The sequence below is a fragment of the Mustelus asterias genome, chromosome 13 (genome assembly GCF_964213995.1).
Source record: "Mustelus asterias chromosome 13, sMusAst1.hap1.1, whole genome shotgun sequence".
In the NCBI taxonomy this organism is placed as follows: Eukaryota; Metazoa; Chordata; class Chondrichthyes; order Carcharhiniformes; family Triakidae; genus Mustelus; species Mustelus asterias.
The window spans coordinates 4,966,429-4,992,536 of record NC_135813.1 but is presented as its reverse complement, the minus strand read 5'-3'; the positions used below and the strand labels follow the sequence as shown (position 1 = coordinate 4,992,536).

The following is a 26,108-nucleotide window of genomic DNA, read 5'->3' as shown; positions in this document are numbered from 1 at the left end:
CACACACACACCACAGTGAACACGATCAAATGATCGATTGTTAATTGAGGGGCTAGGTTTAGCTCAAAATCAGGAATACCTCCTCTGCTCTTTAAGTACCACAGGATCCTTCATATCCAACTGAGAGGGACTTGGTATTCACACCTCATCTGAAAAGTAGCACTCCCTCGGTACCGCACAATTTATTTAGTTATTAGTGTCACAAGTAGGCTTACATTAACACTGCAATGAAGTTACTGTGAAAATCCCCTGGTCGCCACACTCCGGCACCTGTTTGGGTACACTGAGGGAGAATTTAGTGCGGCCAATGCATCCTAGCCAGCACATCTTTCGGACTGTGGGAGGAAACCGGAGCACCTGGAGGAAACCCACGCAGACACGGGGAGAAGGTGCAGACTGCGCACAGACAGTGACCCAAGCTGGGAATTGAACCTGGGTCCCTGGTGCTGTGAGGCAACAGTGCTAACCACTGTGCCACCGTGGCGCCCTGGAGTGTCAGCCTTGAATTGTTACTGTTATATACTTAAGTGGTTGCATGGTTGCTTTAAGGGCTGATCACGTGCTTTGAGGGCGATGTCATTAGGGTGTTGCAGAGGCGGATGTTTTATTTTCACTTTGTTCTCTGTGCAGGTGAACGGTTGTGGAATTAATCTATTGTGTGTTAGTTTAAATCTACATGTGCAAACCACCTTTTCTTTTTCTTAAAACACGCAACCCCTAAGATAATCAGGATAACCACCGCTATGGAGTGGGTCTTGAACTCAAAATCTTTGGCACTGGGAATTTCCACAACTGGAGGCTTCATCACCTGTAACTTCTTGGACTAAAACATCTTTCAGCATTGAGTCGCCCGGTCTGACTCTGAACCTTTGCCTCAATCCATTAAGAAGCGGTCCAAATGTGAATTTGATCTCGATGTCTGTTGTCACGTACAGACAGTTCTAAACGTGGGCATCCCGAAAACCAAAACAAACACTGGCAGAACGGATGTAAATAAATTTTAATTCATTTTCTTTTAATCTGCTTTTTAAATTTTTAACATAATGTGGTGGTTACTAATAAATATAGAAATCTAAGGAAATTTTACTCCATCCCAGTCCAGTACAGACATATCCCACTCGCATTCCAATTCACTCAAATCCTCTCACAGATAAGAAAGTAAAGTTTATTTATTAGTCACAGGTAAGGCTTACATTAACACTGCAATGAAGTTACTGTGAAATTCCCCGAGATCATAGACAATATCAGCTCGAAACTTTGCAATCTCTCCTAGTTTTTCTCTCTGTTTTTCGATAAGTATTTTACTTCTTAAGGAGTGAAGGCATCAAACTCAGAATTTGGGGGATTTCTAGGCATCAAACGAGGTAAATAACTTTGTTTAATTATTCTAAAGTGGGGATGCTGCAGATTTAATTGTTGCCACTGAGGTTCGATCCGTTGCTGCTGACAAATTGTTAATAAGAATGATGCAGGTCCCTACACTGATCGTGAACAGTGAAACAGAATTATCCCGAGTTACAAACAGTTAATATCAAAGCAAAATACTGTGGATGCTGGAAATCGGAAATGAAAACTGGAAAGACTCAGCAGGTCAGGCAGAATCTGTGGAGAGAGAAGCAGAGGTCACGTCTGAGGTCACGTACCAACCGACTCAAGAACAGCTTCTTCTCTGCTGCCGTCAGACTTTTGAATGGACCTACCTTGCATTAAGTTGATCTTTCTCTACACCCGAGCTATGACTGTAACACTGCATTCTGCACTTTCTCCTTTTCTTCTCTATGAACAGTATGCTTTGTCTGTATAGTGCTCAAGAAACAATACATTTCACTGCATGCTAACACGTGACAATAAATCAAATCAAAGAATTATAGAGTCATAGAGATTTACAGCATGGAAACAGACCCTTCGGCCCAACTTGTCCATGCCGCCCTTTTTTTTAAACCCCTAAGCTAGCCCCAATTGCCCGCATTTGGCCCATATCCCTCTATACCCATCTTACCCATGTAACTATCTCAATGCTTTTTAAAAGACAAAATTGTACCCGCCTCAACTACTACCTCTGGCAGCTCGTTCCAGACACTCACCACCCTCTGTGTGCCCTTCTGGACCCTTTTGTATCTCTCCCCTCTCACCTTAAACCTATGCCCTCGAGTTTTAGACTCCCCTACCTTTGGGAAAAGATGTTGACTATCTAGCTGATCTGTGCCCCTCATTATTTTATAGACCTCTATAAGATCACCCCTCAGCCTCCTACGCTCCAGAGAAAAAAGTCCCAGTCTATCCAGCCTCTCCTTATAACTCAAACAATGTTTCAGGTCAGTAACTTTTCTCTGATGCTCTGATGAAAGGTCATTGGGCTGAGATATTAATTCCGTTTCTCTCTCTACTGCTGCCAACAAAACCCACCGGGTCTTTCCCGCATTTTGTGTTTATTGCCAGCGTTTGATAGCTTGCTTCAAACGTTAAGGGGAACATGCAGTGATTTAAGATTTATTACCCAGACCATCCTCACTGGAGAATCAGGAGGTTCCCCACAGTGCGACACGACAGCCACGACTGTGATATTCAGCCGGGTGAGGAAGATACTGAGCTTCCGTCTGTGGGTCAGAAACATAGAATCCCCAAAGTGCAAAAAGCCAACTCCACTCAGAGTGGGGAACATCTGCAGTGGTTTCCTGTGACTGGGACCTCACTGGACAGTATACCAGACTGTCCCAGGGTCGGTTAACCCACACTGGAACCAGCTGATGCAATAAGCGTGTTATCAGTGAACCATCCAATGGATTATAAAGCCCAGGACGTCCGTGTGATGGGCACTCGCAGCTGGTACTTGCGGATGGCACCTGGCACAGTAATTATTCTCCCTGTTTCCAATGAGGGGCCAGATTCGGATAGGCCAGAAAGGGAAGAATAGGATAATAAGGCACCTTTATTTTTATTCGTGGGACATGAGCGTCACTGGCTGGTCAGCATTTATTGCCCATCCCTAGTTGCCCCTGAGAAGGTGGTGATGAGCTGTTGTCAGACCAGGTAAGGATGGCAGATTTCCTTCCCTAAGGGACACTAGTGAACCAGATGGGTTTTTCCGACAATCGACAATGGTTCCATGGTCATCAGTAGATTCTCAATTCCGGATTTTTTTTATTGAACTCAAATTCCTCCATCTGGCAGGATTCAAACCCGGGTCCCCAGAACATCATCACTTCAATCTCTTTTCCCTTCTGTTTACTTAGACAGCACCTTCCAAACCCACGATCTCTATCATACAGAAGGCAGCAGGCACACGGGAACACCACACCACCTACAAGTTCCCCTCCAAGACACTCACCATCCTGACTTGGAAATATATTGGCAGTTCCTTCACTGTTGCTCGGTCAAAATCTTGGAATTCCCTACCCAGCAGCACTGTGGGTGTACCTACACCACCTGGACTGCAGCGATTCAAGACGGCAGCTCACCACCACCTTCTCAAGGGGCAGTTAGGGATGGGCAAGAGATGTTGAGGCTAGCCACAGCGTGAGAATGATTGAAAAATGGTTTAGAAGCAAATGTTGTGGGTGATCTTTTCCCTATTCTGCCTTGTACACTCAGTAACGGGGAACGGAAGGAGGTTCGCTGTGTGAAGCATCCCCAAAACTTAACAGAGGATAAACTCCAGGCCCACAGTATTAACAAAGCACAGGGTAATTTGCCCAATGGGATGCAACGCTATCCCGGATTGGCTACAGTCTGCCTTACACAAAGTAAAGTGCCACAACTACGTAGATCACCCAGCCAATCGAAACAAAGACTCCAAAGAGAAGGCTGAATAACACCAGCAGTCGTGCCTTCCTCGAGGTGCTCTCTGCGTAAGAGTGCTCCCCTCGTTGAATCGCCATCCGGGTCTGCAATAGAAAAGGCAACAAACAATTCATAAACTGGGACGTCAGGCCGCAAGGCCGGTGATGGGGAGAATCCAACACAAACCCATCATCGGCACCAAACCCACCCGACCACTGGGGCATTGGCTGGAGGAAAGGCTGAAAGTGATGGAGACTTTAAAAGAGCAAAGAATTATTTTTGGCCAAATCCAGTCCCAGTTTCATAGAATTAGAATCGCTGCAGTGCAGAAGGAGGCCATTCGGCCCATCAAGTCGGCACCAACCACACCCCCACCCAGGCCCTATCCCCGTAACCCCATGTATTTACCCTAGCTAGCCCCCCTGACACTAAGGGGCAATTTAGCACGGCCAATCCATCTAACTCACACATCTTTGGAGTGTGGGAGGAAACCGGAGCATCCGGAGGAAACCCACGCAGACACGGGGAGAACGTGCAAACTCCACACAGACAGTGATCCACGCCGGGAATCAAACCCGGGTCCCTGGAGCTGTGAGGCAGCAGTGCTAACCACTGTGTCATTCAGGGGTTATTTTAGTTTAATTCCTGTTCCTGAGCTAACTCAGGAATCTCCTGTTGTGAGCATTCTACAATCTCAGTTTGGTGTGAGGGTATGAATCTACAGTGCAGAAAGAGGGCGGCACGGTGGCCCAGTGGTTAGCACTGCTGCCTCACAGTGCCAGGGACACAGGTTCAAATCCCAGCTTGGGTCATCTTCTATGCAGAGTCTGCACGTTCTCCCCGTGTCTGCATGGGAGAACGGCCATTTAAGGCCATTTGGCCCATTGATTCTGCACTGACTCTCTGACAGAGCATTCCACCCAGGCCCTATCCCTGTAACTCCACATATTTACCCCATTAACCTATACATTCTGGGACACTAAGTGGAAATTTAGCATGGCCAATGCACCTAACCCTGCACATCTTTGGACTGTGGGAGGAAACTAGAGCACCCGGAGGAAACCCACGCAGACACGGGGAGAACGTGCAGACTCTACACTGACAGTGAGCCGAGGCCGGAATCGAACCCGGGAGCCTGGTGCTGTGAGGCAACAGTGCTAACCACTGTGTCACTGACAGGGACCAATGATCTTACCAGTATTCACTGGAAGGAGTTCTGCCTCATTCAAAACTCTGGTCAGAATTCTACCGCCCCGCCGCCACGGAATCGGAGTGGGCGAGAGGCGGACAGCGTGTTGACCTCGGGTGGGAATTTCCGGTCTCGCTCGAGTGAGGCCGTAAAGTCCCGCCCTGTACCTGCCGTCAAAAAACACTCTCCGTTCCCCGGTCACATTGAACCCTGAACAATAATAGCAACAATTGTCAAGAAGATGGAAAATCTACTTTGCCGGCCTTGCTGAATTGGCTCAAAAAAAAGGTCAAATCTACCGCTGTTGTGTAAACGTTCCATAGAAATGTTGGAGTGTCGGAACAGGAGGAGGCCATTCAGCCCCTCAAGGCTACATTCCCATCCATTTGTGGCCCAATTTAATTTGTCCCATCCCCTCCGTACCTTTGGATAATTAAAACCAATCAATCTCAGGATTAAATTTAACATTTGACTTCACATCAACTGACTTTGCGGATCAGATTTTTCAAACTTCTTCCACCTTTTGTGTGTGGGAATGTTTGGCAATTTCACAGCGAATAAATCCGGCTCCAATTGTTAGACTTTGCCCCCTGGCCCGACACTCCCCAACCAATCTGACCCTTGGAGTCCAGGTATCATTCTCGTAAATCTGCTGGGACGCTGCACCCCCTCCAAGGCCGATGTATCTTTCCGAAGGAGTGGTGAGTACAGCTAGTCAGAGTGAATCCGGGCCCAAAGCAGGGCTTTGCTTATCTGTAGATTCGTTCCTGTCCCATCGAGTCTCCCAATCAGTATCGTATCCAGCTGCACCCAACTCCAGTTCCAAATGAAATGTGTTCTGGGTCACAGCATTTCCCGAACTACATTTATATAGTGCCTGTAATGGGGGAAACCTCCCAAGGACAGGGTGTCGGTGAGACCACATCTGGAGTATTGTGTCCAGTTTTGGTCTCCTTATTTGAGGAAGGATGTGGGTGGTATTGGAGGCAGTTCAGAGGAGCTTCACCAGATTGATTCCGGAGATGAAAGGGTTGATGTATGAGGAGAGATTAAACAGTTTGGGTTTGTACTCGCTGGAGTTTAGGAGGATGAGAGGGCATCTGATCGAGGTTTTTAAAAGGGATTGATAAAGTAAATGTAGACCCAGTGTTTCCTCCTATGGGACAATCTGGAACAAGAGGTCACAGGTATAGGTTGAGAGGCAGGAGATTTAACACTGAGATGAGGAGGAACTACTTCTCGCAGAGGATGGTGAATTTGTGGAACTCGCTGCCCCATCGCGCTATGGAGTCTGAATCATTGAATGGTTTCAAGAGTGAGATAGATATATTTCTAATAAAAACAGGGATATGGGGAGCAGGTGGGGAGGTGGATTTGAGACCAGGGAGAGATCAGCCATGATCTGATTGAATGGCGGGGCAGGCTCGAAGGGCTGAATTGTCTACTTCTGCTCCTAATTCCAATGTTCCTATGAGGATCTTCACAGAGGAAATTGCGCGCTGAGATGCAGAAGGAGAGATTGGGCAGAATGACCATAAACTGGTCAAAGACAGGGGTGCTCAAGGGGGTATAAGAGGAGGGAAGGGGGGAGAGAGCAGGGGGGTTTCTGGAGAGTGGGCGTTTGGTGGCCATCAACACAAAAGGCACAAGAGGCCTGACTCAAAGAGAGCTGGAATGGGCTGGTGGGGGTTACAGAGATAGGGAGGAGTGTCGGGGCTGTGGGGGGTTACAGAGATAGGGAGGAGTGTAGGGGCTGGTGGGGGTTACAGAGATAGGGAGGAGTGTAGTGGCTGGTGGGAGGTTACAGAGATAGGGAGGAGTGTAGGGGCTGGTGGGGGTTACAGAGATAGGGAGGAGTGTCGGGGCTGGTGGGGGTTACAGAGATAGGGAGGAGTGTAGGGGCTGGTGGGGTTACAGAGATAGGGAGGAGTGTAGGGGCTGTGGGAGGTTACAGAGATAGGGAGGAGTGTAGGGGCTGGTGGGGGTTACAGAGATAGGGAGGAGTGTCGGGGCTGGTGGGGGTTACAGGGATAGGGAGGAGTGTCGGGGCTGGTGGGGGTTACAGGGATAGGGAGGAGTGTAGGGGCTGGTGGGGTTACAGAGATAGGGAGGAGTGTAGGGGCTGGTGGGGGTTACAGAGATAGGGAGGAGTGTAGGGGCTGTGGGAGGTTACAGAGATAGGGAGGAGTGTAGGGGCTGGTGGGGGTTACAGAGATAGGGAGGAGTGTCGGGGCTGGTGGGGGTTACAGGGATAGGGAGGAGTGTCGGGGCTGGTGGGGGTTACAGAGATAGGGAGGAGTGTCGGGGCTGGTGGGGGTTACAGGGATAGGGAGGAGTGTAGGGGCTGGTGGGGGTTACAGAGATAGGGAGGAGTGTCGGGGCTGGTGGGGGTTACAGGGATAGGGAGGAGTGTAGGGGCTGTGGGAGGTTACAGGGATAGGGAGGAGTGTCGGGGCTGGTGGGGGGTTACAGAGATAGGGAGGAGTGTAAGGGCTGGTGGGGGTTACAGAGATAGGGAGGAGTGTAGGGGCTGGTGGGGGTTACAGAGATAGGGAGGAGTGTCGGGGCTGGTGGGGGGTTACAGAGATAGGGAGGAGTGTAGGGGCTGGTGGGGGTTACAGAGATAGGGAGGAGTGTAGGGGCTGGTGGGGGTTACAGAGATAGGGAGGAGTGTAGGGGCTGGTGGGGGGTTACAGGGATAGGGAGGAGTGTCGGGGCTGGTGGGGGTTACAGGGATAGGGAGGAGTGTAGGGGCTGTGGGAGGTTACAGGGATAGGGAGGAGTGTCGGGGCTGGTGGGGGTTACAGAGATAGGGAGGAGTGTCGGGGCTGGTGGGGGTTACAGAGATAGGGAGGAGTGTAAGGGCTGGTGGGGGTTACAGAGATAGGGAGGAGTGTAGGGGCTGGTGGGGGTTACAGAGATAGGGAGGAGTGTAGGGGCTGTGGGAGGTTACAGAGATAGGGAGGAGTGTCGGGGCTGGTGGGGGTTACAGGGATAGGGAGGAGTGTAGGGGCTGTGGGAGGTTACAGGGATAGGGAGGAGTGTCGGGGCTGGTGGGGGGTTACAGAGATAGGGAGGAGTGTAAGGGCTGGTGGGGGTTACAGAGATAGGGAGGAGTGTAGGGGCTGGTGGGGGTTACAGAGATAGGGAGGAGTGTAGGGGCTGTGGGAGGTTACAGGGATAGGGAGGAGTGTCGGGGCTGGTGGGGGTTACAGGGATAGGGAGGAGTGTAGGGGCTGTGGGAGGTTACAGAGATAGGGAGGAGTGTAGGGGCTGGTGGGGGGTTACAGAGATAGGGAGGAGTGTAGGGGCTGGTGGGGGTTACAGAGATAGGGAGGAGTGTAGGGGCTGGTGGGGGTTACAGAGATAGGGAGGAGTGTAGGGGCTGGTGGGGGTTACAGAGATAGGGAGGAGTGTAGGGGCTGTGGGAGGTTACAGGGATAGGGAGGAGTGTCGGGGCTGGTGGGGGGTTACAGAGATAGGGAGGAGTGTAGGGGCTGGTGGGGGTTACAGAGATAGGGAGGAGTGTAGGGGCTGGTGGGGGTTACAGAGATAGGGAGGAGTGTAGGGGCTGGTGGGGGTTACAGAGATAGGGAGGAGTGTAGGGGCTGGTGGGGGTTACAGAGATAGGGAGGAGTGTAGGGGCTGGTGGGGGGTTACAGAGATAGGGAGGGATGAGGCCATGGATAAAGACAAGGCTGAGTGTTTTCTAGTTGAGGTATTGAGGGAGCAGGGTCAGAGTGAGTGGAAGATGATGCAGGCAACAGAGTATTCGATGCGCTGGGGAGAAGGGAGGACAATGCTGGATTAACAAAATTCAAAGGATTAGACCGTCCTCTGGATGGTGGATGGAAAGGTAGAGACAGAGTTTGTGAGAAAGGTGTATAGAGGGGGCAGAATCTCTTCCCAAAGTTTATCCAGAGGAGTTGGAACAGTGAAGGGTTATGCTGGAAATGTGTAAAATACTAGTTAGGTGACAACTGCCTACAGTTCTGATCACCACATTACAGGAAAGATATGATCACATATCATACTAGGCAATGGCCGAGTGGTATTATCGCTAGACTATTAATCCAGAAACTCAGCTAATGTCCTGGGGACCCGGGTTCGAATCCCGCCAAGGCAGATGGTGGAATTTAAATTCAATTTTAAAAATCTGGAATTAAGAATCTACTGATGGCCATGAAACCATTGTCGATTGTTGGAAAAACCCATCTGGTTCACTAATGTCCTTTAGGGAAGGAAATCTGCCGTCCTTACCTGGTCTGGTCTACATGTGTCTCCAGAGCCACAGCAATGTGGTTGACTCTCAACTGCCCTCCAAGGGCAACTAGGGATGGGCAATAAATGCTGACCCAGCCAGCGACACCCATGTCCCACGAATGAATAAAAACTAAATAAAAACACTAGGGAGGACACTGAGGAGATGTACAAGGATATTTTAAAGTTTATAAGGTTATTTATTAGTGTCACAAGTAAGGCTTACATTAACACTGCAATGAAGTTACTGTGAAAATCCCCAAGTCGCCACACTCCAGGCTCTGTTTGGGTACACTGAGGGAGAATTTAGCACGGCCAATGCACCCTAACCAGCACGTCTTTCAGACTGTGGGAGGAAACTGGAGCACCCGGATGTGGTGAACCATCGTTGGTTCCCACCAGGCAGTGCTGAGCCAGGGTCTGGCCAGTACTACGAGTCTGTATATATGTTACTGTTGGGGTTAGGGTTGGGCTGTTCTACATGTTACTGTTGGGGTTAGGGTTGGGCTGTTCTACCTGTAATATAGTTCTTATGGTACATCCCAGTCGGGCTCCGCCTCCTGGGAGAGGTATAAAGGTCACTGCTCTGTCTGGGACCCCTCAGTCTGGGATCGTGTATTATAAATGGTAGCTCTATTGTAGTAGTCAATAAAAGCCTTTATTTCCTCGAGCATCTCTCGCCTCGTGAGTTATATCGCGCATCACCGGAGGAAACCCACGCAGACACGGGGAGAACGTGCAGACTCCACACAGACAGTGACGCAAGCCGGGAATCGAACCCAGGTCCAGGGACTGTGAGGCAGCAGTGCTAACCACTGTGCCACCGTGCCGCCAAAAATACACTTGCGATCGCCGGGAATGTTACTGAGGAATGAACAATTTTAGCAATGAAGAAATATTTGGGCGGCACGGTGGTTAGCACTGCTGCCTCACAGCGCCAGGGACCCAGGTTCAATTCCGGCCTCGGGTCACTGTCTGTGTTGAGTTTGCACATTCTCCCCGTGTCTGCGTGGGTTTCCTCCGGGTGCTCCGGTTTCCTCCCACACTCCAAAGTTGTGCGGGTTAGGTTGATTGGCCATGCTAAATTGCCCCTAGTGTCAGGGGGATTGGCAGGATAAATATATGGGGTTACGGGAATGGGGCCTGTGTGGGATTGCTGTCGGTGTAGACTCGATGGGCCGAATGGCCTCCTTCTGCACTGTAGGGATTCTATGATTTGGAACAGAGGAGGCTGCGAGGAGATTTAATTGGGGCTTATAAAATGATGTGAGCTTTGGATCGAGTGGATCGGGAAGGATCTGTTTCTCTTGGCTCAATGACCAGGGCACAGAAGTTTCAAATAATTGGCGGAAGGATTGGACGGCAGGTGAGGAGCACTCTTTTTACGCAGAGCGTTGAGGGGATCGGGAACGGACAGCGGAGGCGAAACCTTCATCTCAGCTAAATCAACACTCGGGCATGCTGTGGTCACCGACAGGGATCTGGAAAGTGAGGACAGGCTGTTTGTTGGCCAGCAGAAACGATGGGCAGAACGGTCACCTTTGGCACTGTAAGTCTCCTCCGTTTCTAAGTTATGGCCAGTTTGTGATTGGGCAAGAAACATAAGGGAGAGTCGAGAGAGGAAGAGAAGCAAGTGAGCTGGTGTAACATTGGTTTACTTCTGGAAACTACCTTTGAGGCTACCTCATTGAATGTTTTTAAGGCAAGGATAGATAATTTTTTGAACAGTAAAGGAATTAAGGGTTATGGTGAGCGGGCGGGTAAGTGGAGCTGAGTCCACAAAAAGATCAGCCATGATCTTATTGAATGGCGGAGCAGGCTCGAGGGGCCTGATGGCCAACTCCTGCTCCTAGTTCTTATGTTCTTAAACTTACTCTGGTAAGGAGGATACAATTGATGGTAATATTCAGCCGTTATCCACAATTTAACCGTCACCGACCCTGGGCTTTAATCCCATTAAATTGAAAGAATTAGGTGTTAGAAATAGGCCCATCGCCCCCTACCTCATGTGAGAAAATGATGGCCAGAATCCCCGACAGCAGACAACAAAATACCGTCACCAGGACAGATTCGACCATGTAGTCCTTCGGTGGCCGCCTCTGTTCCTGATGCAGTCTGGGTAACGGATAATTATACTGCAAGAGACAGGTAAAAAAAACAGACATCAATGACAGCATTCGCCCCTCCCCCCTCCATCCCCCCCTCCCATCCCCCCTCCCATCCCCCCCTCCCATCCCCCCCTCCCATCCCCCCTCCCATCCCCCCTCCCATCCCCCCCTCCCATCCCCCCTCCCATCCCCCTCCCATCCCCCCCCTCCCATCCCCCCTCCCATCCCCCCTCCCATCCCCCCTCCCATCCCCCCTCCCATCCCCCTCCCATCCCCCCCTCCCATCCCCCCTCCATCCCCCCTCCCATCCCCCCCTCCCATCCCCCCTCCCATCCCCCCCTCCCATCCCCCCCTCCCATCCCCCCCTCCCATCCCCCTCCCATCCCCCCCTCCCATCCCCCCTCCATCCCCCCTCCCATCCCCCTCCCATCCCCCCTCCCATCCCCCCCTCCCATCCCCCCTCCATCCCCCCCTCCCATCCCCCCCTCCCATCCCCCCCTCCCATCCCCCCTCCCATCCCCCCTCCATCCCCCCTCCCATCCCCCCTCCCATCCCCCCCTCCCATCCCCCCCTCCCATCCCCCCTCCATCCCCCCTCCCATCCCCCCCTCCCATCCCCCCTCCATCCCCCCCTCCCATCCCCCCCTCCCATCCCCCCCTCCCATCCCCCCTCCCATCCCCCCTCCATCCCCCCTCCCATCCCCCCTCCCATCCCCCCCTCCCATCCCCCCTCCATCCCCCCTCCCATCCCCCCTCCCATCCCCCCCTCCCATCCCCCCTCCCATCCCCCCTCCCATCCCCCCTCCCATCCCCCTCCCATCCCCCCCTCCCATCCCCCTCCCTATCTCTCTAACCTCCTCAAGCTTCACAACCCTCCCAGATCTCTGCGCTCCACCAATCCTCACACCTGATTTTAATCGCTCCACCATTGGCGGCTGTGCCCTCCGTCTCCCAGGCCCAAACTCTGGAAGTTTCTCCCTCAGCATCTCCGACTCCCTGCCGTTCTTTCAGCTCCTTAAGACACACTCACACACGCACTCACACACACTCACACACGCACACACAGACACACACACAGACACACACACACTCACACACACACACACAGACACACACACGCACTCACACACACTCACACACGCACTCACACACACTCACACACACACACACAGACACACACACACACTCACACACGCACACACAGACACACACACAGACACACACACAGACACACACACACTCACACACATACACACAGACACACACACGCACTCACACACACTCACACACGCACTCACACACACTCACACACACACACACAGACACACACACGCACTCACACACACTCACACACACACACACACGCACTCACACACACTCACACACACACACACTCACACACACACTCACTCACACACACACTCACACACACACACACACACGCACTCACACACACACTCACTCACACACACACACACACGCACTCACACACACACTCACTCACACACACGCACTCACACACACTCACACACACACGCACTCACACACGCACTCACTCACACACACACTCACACACACACACACACACGCACTCACACACACACTCACTCACACACACTCACGCACTCACACACTCACTCACACACACGCACTCACACACTCACTCACACACACACTCACACACACACACACGCACTCACACACACTCACTCACACACTCACACACACACGCACTCACACACACACTCACTCACACACTCACACACACACGCACTCACACACACACTCACTCACACACTCACACACACACGCACTCACACACACACTCACTCACACACTCACTCACGCACTCACACACACACTCACTCACACACTCACTCACACACACACTCACTCACACATATATCTATACTCATATATCTATCACCAGATAGATATAACTCTCATATAACTTTCAGCAGAAACATTACACAAAGCCTTGGAGAAAGGTCATCGACCCGAAACACACTTGTCTAGATAACCACATGAACAAACTGGGAATAGAGGGATACAAAAGAATGGTCTCATGGGCGCAGGCTTGGAGGGCCGAAGGGCCTGTTCCTGTGCTGCATTGTTCTTTGTTCTTTGTTGTTGAAACGTTAACTCTGTTTCTCTCTCCACAGACTCCGACTGACCTGCTGAGATTTTCCAGCATTTCCTGCTTTGAATTTCCAGCAGCTGCAGTATTTCACGTCAGTATTTTTGAATTTAAAATGGATCGAGGTAACAGCACGGTTTTGTAGGGTCACGTGACCCGCTGGCCAATCAAAGCAAAGTGCGCGAATGCTGGGCTGAGCGCCTGCTCCCACGGGGAGTCCATCGGTAACATCGATCTCACTCTGTCTACATAACCTTTACTGTTAATAAATCATTATTTTTGTTACTCCACTGGGTGGTCACCAGTCCTCCCAAGATATTAGAGAACGGATAATGTGCAGCAAACAAACTGTACACAGCAAGATCCCAGCAAATAAGATAAGCGACCGGTTAATCCCTGTGTCTGGGTGCATCGGTTGAAAGGTAACTGGCAAAGGAGCCAGAGAGAAAATGAGTATTAATTCAGTGAGTTACAATCTGAAACGTGGGGCGGGATTTTCCAGCAACGCTCGCCCGAAACTGTAAAATCCCGTCCGAGGTCAACGGACCTTCCCATGCTCCGCCCCTCGCCCGCTCCGATTCCCATGGCAGGCGGGACAGTACAATTCCCGTCCCAATGTCTGAAAGGATAATGGAAGCAGATCCAATAGGAATTTGCAAATGGGAATTTGAGATATATTTTAAAAAGAGGATTTGCTGAGGATTTCATGTGGAGCAGAGACGGCCAGCATCGACCTGTTGGGCCGAATGGTCTGTTCCTGCGTTGTAATTAATATGTAACTTCAGAATGTTCTGGAGTTTTTATCGATTAATCTGTGAGATCCGTGTTTCACAGGGAAATTTTAAACCAGTCAGAGCCCAAAAACAACAGCAAGGTTTAACAGCAGCGTTGAACATGTATCGACTCCGCACTGATCTGTAAGGTGTGACTGACGGGGAAAGAATCAGGAATAATTGTCCCGTGTCTCTCCCTCTGTTTTTTCCCTTTGCTGCTCTGTCTCCCACACGGATTCCCTGTCGAGTTCCCAACTTAACCAGCAACACAGAGAGGCAAACATCTCACTGCCTCCACATTCACTGACAGCCCTGCTCGCTGACATATATACTGCCTCCTCCCTCCCTCACTCCCCCACTTCCTCCCTCCGTCCCTCACTCCCCCGCTTCCTCCCTCCGTCCCTCACTCCCCCGCTTCCTCCCTCCGTCCCTCACTCCCCCGCTTCCTCCCTCCGTCCCTCACTCCCCCGCTTCCTCCCTCCATCCCTCACTCCCTCCCTCTCTCCGCTCCCTCCCTCTCTCTCGCTCATTCACTCCCTCCCTCACTCACTCCTTCCCTCCCTCACTCTCTCCCTCTCCTTCCCTCTCTCTCTCATTCCCTCCCTCCCTCCCTCTCCCTCCCTCATTCCCATCCTCTCTCTGTCTCTCTCCCTCCCTCCGTCCCTCGCTGTCCCTCCCTCCCTCCCTCCCTCCCCCCTCTCTCTCCCTCCCTGCCTCGTTTCCTCCCTTGTTCCCTTCCTCCCTCACTCCCTCTCTCTCGTTCCCTCGCTCCCTACCCTCTCTCTCTCTCCCTCGTTTCCTCCCTCGTTCCCTCCCTCTCTCTCGTTCCCTTCCTCCCCACCCTCTCTCTCTCTCTCTCCCTCCCTCTCTCTCTCATTCCCTCCCGTTCCCATGTAAACCAAGCGAGACTGACTGGGTGGAAATGTCATAGAATCCTGACTGAAGTCCACAGCTTGGAATGTTGACCCTTCGAGTCTCTTACAGTGAACGTTACGGACTTTAGTGCAGGATACTTTCCCTGCGCTGTTTAGAGAGTTGGAAACCTTGGGATTAGAAACAATGACTTGCATTTATATAGCGCCAGTCACAACCCCAGAATGTCCCACAGCCAATGATCAGATGCCGCCCGCAGGGACATTATTTTTGGAGTACAGGCGCTGTCGTAATGTGAGAAACGCAGCTGTCAATTTGAACATGGCAAGATCCCACAAACAGCAATACGATCGCTCCGTTTCCATCCCAACCCCCATCGATTCTCCAACAGGGTTCAGCTTGGGAACTTGCTGAGGTGTCTGACTCAGAATTCCCTGGGATGGACTCACTGGCCGGAACTCTACCACCTCGCCACCACGGAATCGGAGCGGGCGAGTGTCCGACAATGGAAATCTCCGTCGACCTCAGGCCGGAATTTCCGGTCTTGTCCGAGTGGGGCTGTGCAATCCCGCTGTGGGTTGGGAGTTGCTGACGCTTCTCCAATGACCCGAGTCAGTGACGCAGTCATCAGCCCGGTGAAGGTGTGGGCCCTATTTTACCATTTTCATTCCAAGTGCTGGGTGGACTTGAATCTGGGAGTGTTTCAGATCTGACTTTTAGTCCCGCTCTCAGACGCCCCCATACGCACTTGTCTGCAAAAATATCAGCGATTCCGATTCACACTGCAGAAGCCCGTGGGCGGGGCTTAACAAGCCCAAAATCCTGCAGCTCCGATCCCCGCCTCCAACTGCGCATGCGCAGAACAAAAATGATAGAATAACTCTCCCCTGCCACATTGCCCCCGAGGATCCTCTATCCGAGGATAGAGCGTGGGGAATGGGACAGACTTGATTGCTCCATAGAGAGCTGGCATGGATTCAAGGGGCTGAATGGCCTCCGACTGTACTGTAATGACTATAATGCAGCGGACAGTCCATTTTTAGGTGTCCAGATCACCAGCAACCTCTCCTGGTCCCCCCCATGCCGACACTATAGTTAAGAAAGCTCACCAACGCCTCTACTTTCTCAGAAGACTAAGGAAATTTGGCACGTCAGCTACAACTCTCACCAACTTTTACAGATGCACCATAGAAAGCATTCTTTCTGGTTGTATCACAGCTTGGTATGGCTCCTGCTCTGCCCAAGACCACAAGGAACTACAAAAGGTCGTGAATGCAGCCCAATCCATCACACAAACCAGCCTCCCATCCATTGACTCTGTCTTCCCGCTGCCTCGGCAAAGCAGCCAGCATAATTAAGGACCCCACGCACCCCGGACATTCTCTCTTCCAACTTCTTCCGTCGGGAAAAAGATACAAAAGTCTGAGGTCACTGTACAAACCGACTCAAGAACAGCTTCTTCCCTGCTGCTGTCAGACTTTTGAATGGACCTACCTCGCATTAAGTTGATCTTTCCCTACACCCTAGCTATGACTGTAACACTACATTCTGCACTCTCTCCTTTCCTTCTCTATGAACGGTATGCTTTGTCTGTATAGTGCGCAAGAAACAATACTTTTCACTGTGTGTTAATACATGTGACAATAATAAATCAAATCAAATCAAAGGATATGTAAAATACTTGCCAATTCACAGCACTTCTCGAGAGCTTTACGGCCAATGAAATACATTTGCTGTGTGGTCCCTGTTGTAACGTAGGAAACACGACAGCCAATTTGTTCACAGCAAGATCCCACTAACAGCAATGTGATAATGATCACATTATCATTATCACAGTGGTTAGCACTGCTGCCTCACAGCTCCGGGGACCCGGGTTCGATTCCCGGCTTGGGTCACTGTCTGTGAGGAGTCTGCACATTCTCCCCGTGTCTGCGTGGGTTTCCTCGGGATACTCTGGTTTCCTCCCACAGCCCAAAGATGTGCAGGTTAGGTTGCATTGGCCGTGCTAAATTGCCCCTTAGTGTCCCTGGATGTGTATGTTAGAGGGATTAGCAGCGTAAATATGTGGGCTTTCGCGATTAGGGCCTGCGTGGGATTGTTGATAGACTCGATGGGCCGAATGGTCTCCTTCTGCACTGTCGGGATTCTGTGATTCTATGTATTTCCAAATATTTGGAAACATCCTGAACTGTTCCATAATGTCCAATTCAAAAATATGCGATTGTTCAAAATATACTTCTAGGGATAGTCGAATGCTTAAATCAAGTTGTCCACTTTCAACAGTTGGCTAAGAGGCAAGTTACTGACCGGGACCCCAGGCGGGCGGGGGCGGGGATCTGTCAGCGCTCTGTTAACTAGCCAATCATTTGGAAACATTGCTCACTGATTGGTCTGAATTTATCAACGACAGAATGACCAGTTTTAGGAAATGAGAAAGTTCTGGAAACCAAATTTCAATCCTGTCGGGGAACCGGGGAAATCAAAGCACTGACAGGCCTGTCGAGGAACTGAGGAAATCAAAGCGCTGACAGGCCTGTCGGGGAACTGGGGAAATCAAAGCGCTGACAGTCCTGTCGGCGAACTGGGGAAATCAAAGCACTGACAGTCCTGTCGGGGAACTGGGAAATCAAAGTGCTGACAGGCCTATCGAGGAACTGGGGAAACCAAAATGCCGACAGGCCTGTCGGGGAACTGGGGAAATCAAAGCGCTGACAGTCCTGTCGGGGAACTGGGGAAATCAAAGCGCTGACAGTCCTGTCGGGGAACTGGGGAAACCAAAATGCCAACAGGCCTGTCGGGGAACTGGGGAAATCAAAGCGCTGACCGTCCTGTCGGGGAACTGGGGAAATCAAAGCGCTGACAGTCCTGCCGGGGAACTGGGGAAACCAAAATGCCGACAGGCCTGTCGGGGAACTGGGGAAATCAAAGCGCAGAAAGGCCGGTCGGGGAACTGGGGAAATTAAAGCGCTGACAGTCCTGTCGGGGAACTGGGGAAATCAAAGCGCTGACAGTCCTGTCGGGGAACTGGGGAAACCAAAGCGCTAACCGTCCTGTCGGGGAACTGGGGAAATCAAAGCACTGACAGTCCTGTCGGGGAACTGGGGAAACCAAAATGCCGACAGGCCTGTCGGGGAACTGGGGAAATCAAAGCGCTGACATTCCTGTCGGGGAACTGGGGAAATCAAAGCGCTGACATTCCTGTCGGGGAACTGGGGAAACCAAAGCGCTGACAGTCCTGTCGGGGAACTGGGGAAATCAAAGCGCTGACAGTCCTGTCTGTCCCCTTCACCCCCAGTAACTGACACTCACTTTCACTCTGACAGTGAGATTTGATGAAAGAGTTAAAAGTCACAACTTACAATGGAGAAAGGACAGGATCCGGGAAGGGTTTGTGGATGCTGATAGAAGACTTGATCCTGTGAGCCCGGTTGATACATAACGGGTAACTGTCCAGGGAAAGAGCTCCCATACGAAGGGTAGAGTAGGTGAATAGTCTTTGGATCGGGTGGTGAATAGGGGGGAGGCTCTCCCACGTAGGCCCTGTTTACGCAGCCCAGCGCATCCGCGCCTTGTTCCGCCTCACTCGTGCACTTTGGCTGAGGTGTACAGTTAACAACCCGATGCGGCCTTCCAGCGTTTTCCGGGGAGTTGATTCCACTGCTCTGAGGACCCGGAGGCTCCTCAATGATTTCAATCGATTGGGTGACCATCGCTACAACCCCTGTCTGTCCTGTGCTTTCTGGTGTCCTTTCCTCTCTGTCCTGATTGTCTCTCAATTCCTCCTGTCCTTGGAGTCCAATTTCTCGCCCTGGTGGAACAGAAAGATACAGAATCTGAGGAACTGCAAAAGGAGGGGCATTGACGTCGCATTCCAGCCAATGAAATACTTTTCAACCAGCGACATTATTATGAATTTATGTCCAATTTTGAATAGTTTTAATTAGTATCCTAGAATCCTACAGTGCAGAAGGAGGCCATTCAGCCCATCGAGCCTGCACTGACCACAATCCCACCCAGGCCCTATTCCCATAACCCCATGCATTTACCCTAGCTAGTCCCCCTGACACTAAGGGGCAATTTAGCATGGCCAATCCACCTAACTCGCACATCTTTGGACTGTGGGAGGAAACCGGAGCGCCCGGAAGAAACTCACTCAGACATGGGGAGAATGTGCAAACTCCACACAGACAGTGACCCAAAGCCGGAATTGTTTATTTATTTATTAGTGTCACATGTAGATTTGCATCAACACCGCAATGAAGTTACTATGAAAATCCCCTAGTCGCCACACTCCGGCGCCTGTTCGGGTACACTGAGGGAGAATTTAACATGGCCGATGCACCCTAACCAGCACATCTTTTGGACTGTGGGAGGAAATCGGAGCAGCCGGAGGAAACCCACGCAGACACGGGGAGAACGTGCAGACTCCACATAGTCTGTGACCCAAGCTGAGAATCGAACCTGGGTCCCTGGCGCTGTGAGGCAGCAGTGCTAACCACTGTGCCACCGTGCCGCCCTTTCACATAACAAAATCGCTGGAATATAAAAGGTAGTCTCAGTAATAGTCAAAAGATCATCGATTGTTGTAAAAACCCATCTGGATTTGCCCTTTGTAATGGCCTAGCAAGCCCCTCAGTTCAGGGGCAATTAGGGATGGACAACGAATGCCGGCCCAGCCAGCGATGCCCAGATGCCACGAAAGACTAAATAAATAACTTTTGAATAAGTTGTAGAAATTGTTTCCAACTTTGAATAGACTTTTGTAACATTCAGGAGATGGTTGGATTTAAGGAGAATTTTGAATTAAAATAGAGACCCAGGCTATCTCCAAAGGCAAATGTCTGGCGTATTCTGACAGATTGTTGGTTTAATAAGTTGATTCAAGTCATGGGCGTCATCGTCATTGTAATGTCCCAACTATTTTCGGGGTTGTGGGTTATGACAGAAAGAAAAGACTTTGTTTGCACGAGTAGATTCAATCTAACACACAACAGGTTTTATTGAAAAGCTGCTCTCTGCTCTGCATCAGAATACAAAACTGAAAGTAAAACAGCCTGAGCACGCACCCTAATGACATCACCTTCAAATCATGTGATCAGCTCTTACAGCAACCTGCAACCCTTTTAACAATTATCAACATTATATCTTGTCTTTAATACGCTGCACTAGAAATGCACGACCGTTGCTGTGAAAGGCAATCAAAAATTATCCTTCAGGATAATTTTTAATATAAAAGCTGACCTTTGAACCTTTCCTGTGTGTAATATAGGAAAGGACTCGTTTCCAGTTGAACATCTCGAATTTAATAATAGAACCCTCAATTCAGCTGAATAATGGTGGAAATTACTTTCAATCCCGTCTCTGAGGCTTTTCAAGCTTCACAATTTCTCACCAAGTGCAAAGTTTATGTTTAAATGTTGAAAGAGAGAAAAAGAATTCCCTGTTGGATTCTTCAGGCCTGACGTCTTAGAAACAGAGAATGGCCAATCAACTAAGAAAATTCTCCATCAACCAACCTAATGATTTGATTTGATTTATTATTGTCATATATATTAGTATACAGTGCAAAGTATTGTTTCTTGCACGCTATCCGGACAAAGCATACCGTTCACAGAGAAGGAAAGGAGAGGGTGCAGAATGTAGTGTTACAGTCATAGCTAGGGTGTAGAGAAAGATCAACTTAATATAAGGTAGATCCATTCAAAAGTCTGACAGCAGCAGGGAAGAAGCTGTTCTTGAGCCGGTCGGTACGTGACCTCAGACTTTTGTATCTTTTTCCCGCAGGAAGAAGGAGGAAGAGAGAATGTCTGGGATGCGTGGGGTCCTTGATTATGCTGGCTGCTTTTCTGAGGCAGCGGGAAATGAGCAATTAAGTGTAAAATAGGGAAGTATTATTATACAGACCAGTATTTCATTCCAGATTTATGAGCTGAATTTGAATTCCACTGGCTACAAAAGTGGGACCTGAAGCCCTGTCCCCAGAGCAATAATCTGGGGCTCTGGGTTACTGACCTTCCCACGACACCACTGCACCACCGCCATCTCCCCTAATGCAGCCAAATTATTCAACCTAGACACTCCTTGTGAGAGTGAGTTCCACATTCTCACCACTCTCTGAGTAAAGAAGCTACTTCAGAACAGATGCTTATTCCCTGAGTTGTTTCTGGGTTTTTTTTGATGGCGTGACTGTCATTTCTTTTCATATTGAGAGGAGGTGAGGGCCTAGTGGTATTATCGCTAGACTATTAATCCAGAAACTCAACTAATATTCTGGGGATCCAGGTTCGAATCCCACCACGGCAGATGGTGGAATTTGAATTCAATAAAAAATATCTGGAATTAAGGATCTACTGATGACCATGAAACCATTGTCAATTGTCGGAAAAACCCATCTGGTTCACTAATGTTCTTTAGGGAAGGAAATCTGCCGTCCTTACCTGGTCTGGCCTACATGTGACTCCAGAGCCACAGCAATGTGGTTGACTCTCAACTGCCTTCCAAGGGAAACTAGGGATGGGCAATAAATGCTGGCCAGCCAGCGACGCCCATGTCCCACAAATGAATAAAATATTTTGTTGTTTGCTTATCTAATTCTTCATTAATATGTTTTATATATTGATGGTTGGCCAGACCAGGTAAGGACGGCAGATTTCCTTCCCTAAAAGACATTAGTGAACCAGATGGGTTTTTCTGACAATTGACGATGATTTCATGGTCATCAGTAGATTCTTAATTCCAGATATTTTTTATTGAATCCAAATTCCACCACCTGCCATGGCAGGATTCGAACCGGGTCCCCAGAACTTTCGCTGAGTTTCTGGATTATTGACTGTAATAAATGGGAGAAGCTTGGAATGGTTAATACTTTGCTGTGGTGTCTAAACCCAGAGGGTGGCACATTCAGGTAGTCTACACTAAGCCCAAGAACATTCACCCAGAGGGACAGCATATCAATAGAAGACAAATGTGGTTTCCACGGGGAATTTTCCCCTCCGAGATCTCTACACTCCTCCAATCCAGGCCTCCCAACCATCCCCAATTTCCATCACCCCACCATTGGCGACCGTGCCTTCAGCTCCCTGGGCTTTGAGTTCCGGAATTTCCTTCCTTTCAAACAACCAAAGGCAAGATGGGGAATATCTTTCCTTATGCAGCGAGCGGTTAGGATCTGGGAGGCACTGAGAGTGTGATGAAGGCAGATTCAGTCAGGGCTTTCAAAAGGGAATTGGACCATTATCTGAAGAGATAATGGGAAAGGGTGGAGGAAGTGGGACTAGCTGAGTTGTTCTTACAGAAAGCCAACACACACATGATGGGTCAAATGGCCTCGTTCTGTGCTGTGTCTAAGCTATGATTCTACGTACTCCTGCTCCTATTTTCCAGGTCCTTATAGAAACATAGAAACTAGAAGCAGGAGGAGGTCATTCGGCCCTTCGAGCCTGCTCCACCATTCTTTATGCTCATGGCTGATCATCGAATTCAATATCCTGATTTCCCCTCTTGCCCCCATATCCCTTGATCCCTTTAGCCCCAAGAGCTATGCCTAGCTTCTTCTTGAAATCAGACAACGTTTTGGTCTCAACTTCTTTCTGTGGTAGTGAATTCCACACATTCACCACCTCTGGGTGAAGAAATTTCTCCTCACCTCAGTTCTAAAAGGTTTACCCCTTATTCTCAAACTATGACCCCCTAGTTTTGGACTCCCCCAACATTGGGAACATTCTTTCTGAATCAAAATGCGAGGTGATGTATTTGGTAGATCGAACCAGGGCAGGACTTACTCAGGTAATGGTAAGGCTTTAGTGAGAGTTACAGAACAAAGAGATCTAGGGGTACAGGTTCATAGCTCCTTGAAAGTGGAGTCACAGGTGGACAGAGTGGTGAAGCAGGCATTCGACATGCTTGGTTTCATTGGTCAGAACATTGAATCCAGGAGTTGGGACATCTTGTTGAAGGTGTACAAGACATTGGTAAGGCCACACTTGGAATACTGTGTGCAGTTCTGGTCACCCTATTATAGAAAGGATATTATTAAACTAGAAAGAGTGCAGAAAAGATTTACTAGGATGCTACTGGGACTTGATGGTTTGAGTTATAAGGAGAGGCTGGATAGACTGGGAATTTTTTCTTTGGAGTGTAGGAGACTTAGGGGTGATCTTATAGAGGTCTATAAAATAATGAGGGTAGATAAGGTAGATAGTCAACATCTTTTCCCCAAAGGTAGGGGAGTCTAAAACTAGAGGGCATAGGTTTAAGGTGAGAGGGAGAGATACAAAAGAGTACAGAGGGGCAATTTTTTCACACAGTGTGGCGACTGGGGGATTTTCACAGTAACTTCATTGCAGTGTTAATGTACAGTAAGAAGTCTCACAACACCAGGTTAAAGTCCAACAGGTTTATTTGGTAGCATGAGTGTCTGGAACAAGCTGCCAGAGGCAGTAGTAGAGGCGGATACAATTTTATCTTTTAAAAAGCATTTAGATGGTTACATGGGTAAGATGGGTATAGAGGGATATGGGCCAAATGCGGGAAATTGGGACTAGTTTAGTGGTTAAAAAATAAAGGGCGGCATGGACAAGTTGGGCCGAAGGGCCTGTTTCCATGCTGTAAACCTCTATGACTCTATCCTGTCTAACACTGTTAGAATTTTATAAGTTTCTATGAGATCCCCTCTCACTTTCTAAACTCCAGTGAATACAATCCTAACCAACTTAGTCTCTCTTCATGATGTTTATTCAAATCACTCCACGCACAAACGATTTACGATAAATATCAGCTCCCAGTATTCCAGTGAGCTGCAAGGCAGAGACTGTGAACTGACTGACAGCGTGAAACTCAAAACACACCCTGGAAAACCGGCAGAGAATTTGGATTTCTCCACTTGTTGAAACTATTCTGTACTCTTACACCCCCACCTCCGACTTTCACAATTACCCGTCGCACAGAAACCACGGCGGCACAGTGGGTTAGCACTGCTGCCTCACAGCACCAGGGACCCAGGTTCGATTCCCGGCTTGGGTCACTGTCTGTGTGGAGTCTGCACGTTCTCCCCATGGGTTTCCTCCGGGTGCTCCGGTTTCCTCCCACAGTCCGAAAGACGTGTTGGTTAGGGTGCATTGGCCGTGCTAAATTCTCCCTCGGTGTAACCCGAACAGGCGTCGGAGTGTGGCGACTGGGGGATTTTCACAGTAACTTCATTGCAGTGTTAATGTACAGTAAGAAGTCTCACAACACCAGGTTAAAGTCCAACAGGTTTATTTGGTAGCACGAGCTTTCGGAGCACTGGCCCTTCATCAGGTGAGTGCGTGACGAAGGAGCGGCGCTCCGAAAGCTCGTGCTACCAAATAAACCTGTTGGACTTTAACCTGGTGTTGTGAGACTTCTTACTGTGTTTACCCCAGTCCAACGCCGGCAACTCCACATCAGTGTTAATGTAAGCCTATTTGTGACACAAATAAATAAACTTTAAACAATTAGCCCATGAGAGATCCCAGCTTCCCCCTGAGGGGGTACGAAACTCAAGCGGTATTTCAAGACTAGGATTAGCTTCCAGTTAAGAAAACCCTTTGTCATTTGTCGCGTTGCTGGTGCTAACTAAAAAAAAACCCAACCGTTTGTAAAACCGGTTCCAGGATTTACCTCAGTCTTTGCCACAGACATTCAGGACACACAATAATACACTGAATTCAACTTTCGCCAGCAGAAAGAAGTGATATCCCTGGTTTAAATTCCTGCACTCTGTGTCCCCCTGGGAGAAGGTACTGAAGGGGACATTGTGTGTTGTCAGGGTGCCGAGGTACAGGATCACTGGGTAAACCTGATATTCAATACATTGCTGATCTACAGACAAGCTAGAGAGACACAGGAAAAATATCAACAAAGATATAAACATTCGGCAAGTTCCAGCCATCCTCCAGAAATCCCCCCACAATACCTGATTCCATTGCTGCCTGCTTCTCTCTCTCACTCTCTCTTTCTCCCCTCGCCTCTCAGTCAGTCCTGGTTTTATGTTTCTTGTGACTGAGGAAGAAAGTGAGAAGCTGTGCTCCAGCCAGTTCAACGGGATTAATAAGTCACAGAGCGAGTGTTTGCAGAGCGATGTGCAAACAGACCAGAGGCAGAGGCAGCTCTCCCCGAGAGGACAGAGACAGCCCAGTGACCGAGGAAAGGCTGGAGGTTACAGCTGGCTGTGGAGATAGCTGGTACCGCTCACTGCTGTCCCGCCGCACCCTGGCACAAAGTCCCCCTCAAACACACACCTACACACACACCCACACTCACACACTCACCCACACTCTTTCTCACACACACACACACAGCCACACACCCACACTCACACACACCCACACAGACATACACACACACACCCACACACAGACACACACACTCACACACACCCACACAGACATACACACACACACCCACACACACACACTCACACACACCCACACAGACATACACACACACACCCACACTCACACACACCCACACAGACATACACACACACACCCACACACAGACACCCACACTCACACACACCCACACAGACATACACACACACACCCACACACACACACTCACACACACCCACACAGACATACACACACACACCCACACACACACACACCCACACAGACATACACACACACACCCACACACAGACACACACACCCACACAGACATACACACACACCCACACACAAACCCACACACACACGCACCCACACACACCCACACTCACACACACTCTTTCTCACACACACCCACACACACACGCACCCACACACAGACACACACAGACATACACGCACCCACACACAGACACACACACAGACATACACGCACCCACACACACACTCACACATACACACTCACACTAACACACACACACTCACACACACCCATACACACCCATACCCTCACACACACACACCCACACGCACACCCATACACTCACACACCCACACAAACACACACACAAGGAATTAT

General features: G+C 49.8%; 1 protein-coding gene and 1 long non-coding RNA gene across 3 annotated transcripts in view; one reads left to right on the top strand and one right to left on the bottom strand.

Moving 5' to 3' along the window:
* Positions 1 to 26,108, top strand: part of LOC144502391 (uncharacterized) — a 680,705-nt gene that overhangs the window by 469,102 nt on the left and 185,495 nt on the right. The gene's annotated exons all lie outside the window — the stretch shown is intronic.
* Positions 991 to 25,391, bottom strand: prrt1b (proline rich transmembrane protein 1B). The gene is made up of 4 exons (XM_078226251.1): positions 25,054 to 25,391; positions 18,479 to 18,927; positions 11,233 to 11,364; positions 991 to 3,884 (listed from the first exon to the last, which is right to left on the bottom strand). The coding sequence occupies exons 1-4, from the start codon at positions 25,061 to 25,063 to the stop codon at positions 3,735 to 3,737; spliced, it is 741 nt and encodes a 246-aa protein (XP_078082377.1). The 5' UTR covers positions 25,064 to 25,391; the 3' UTR covers positions 991 to 3,734.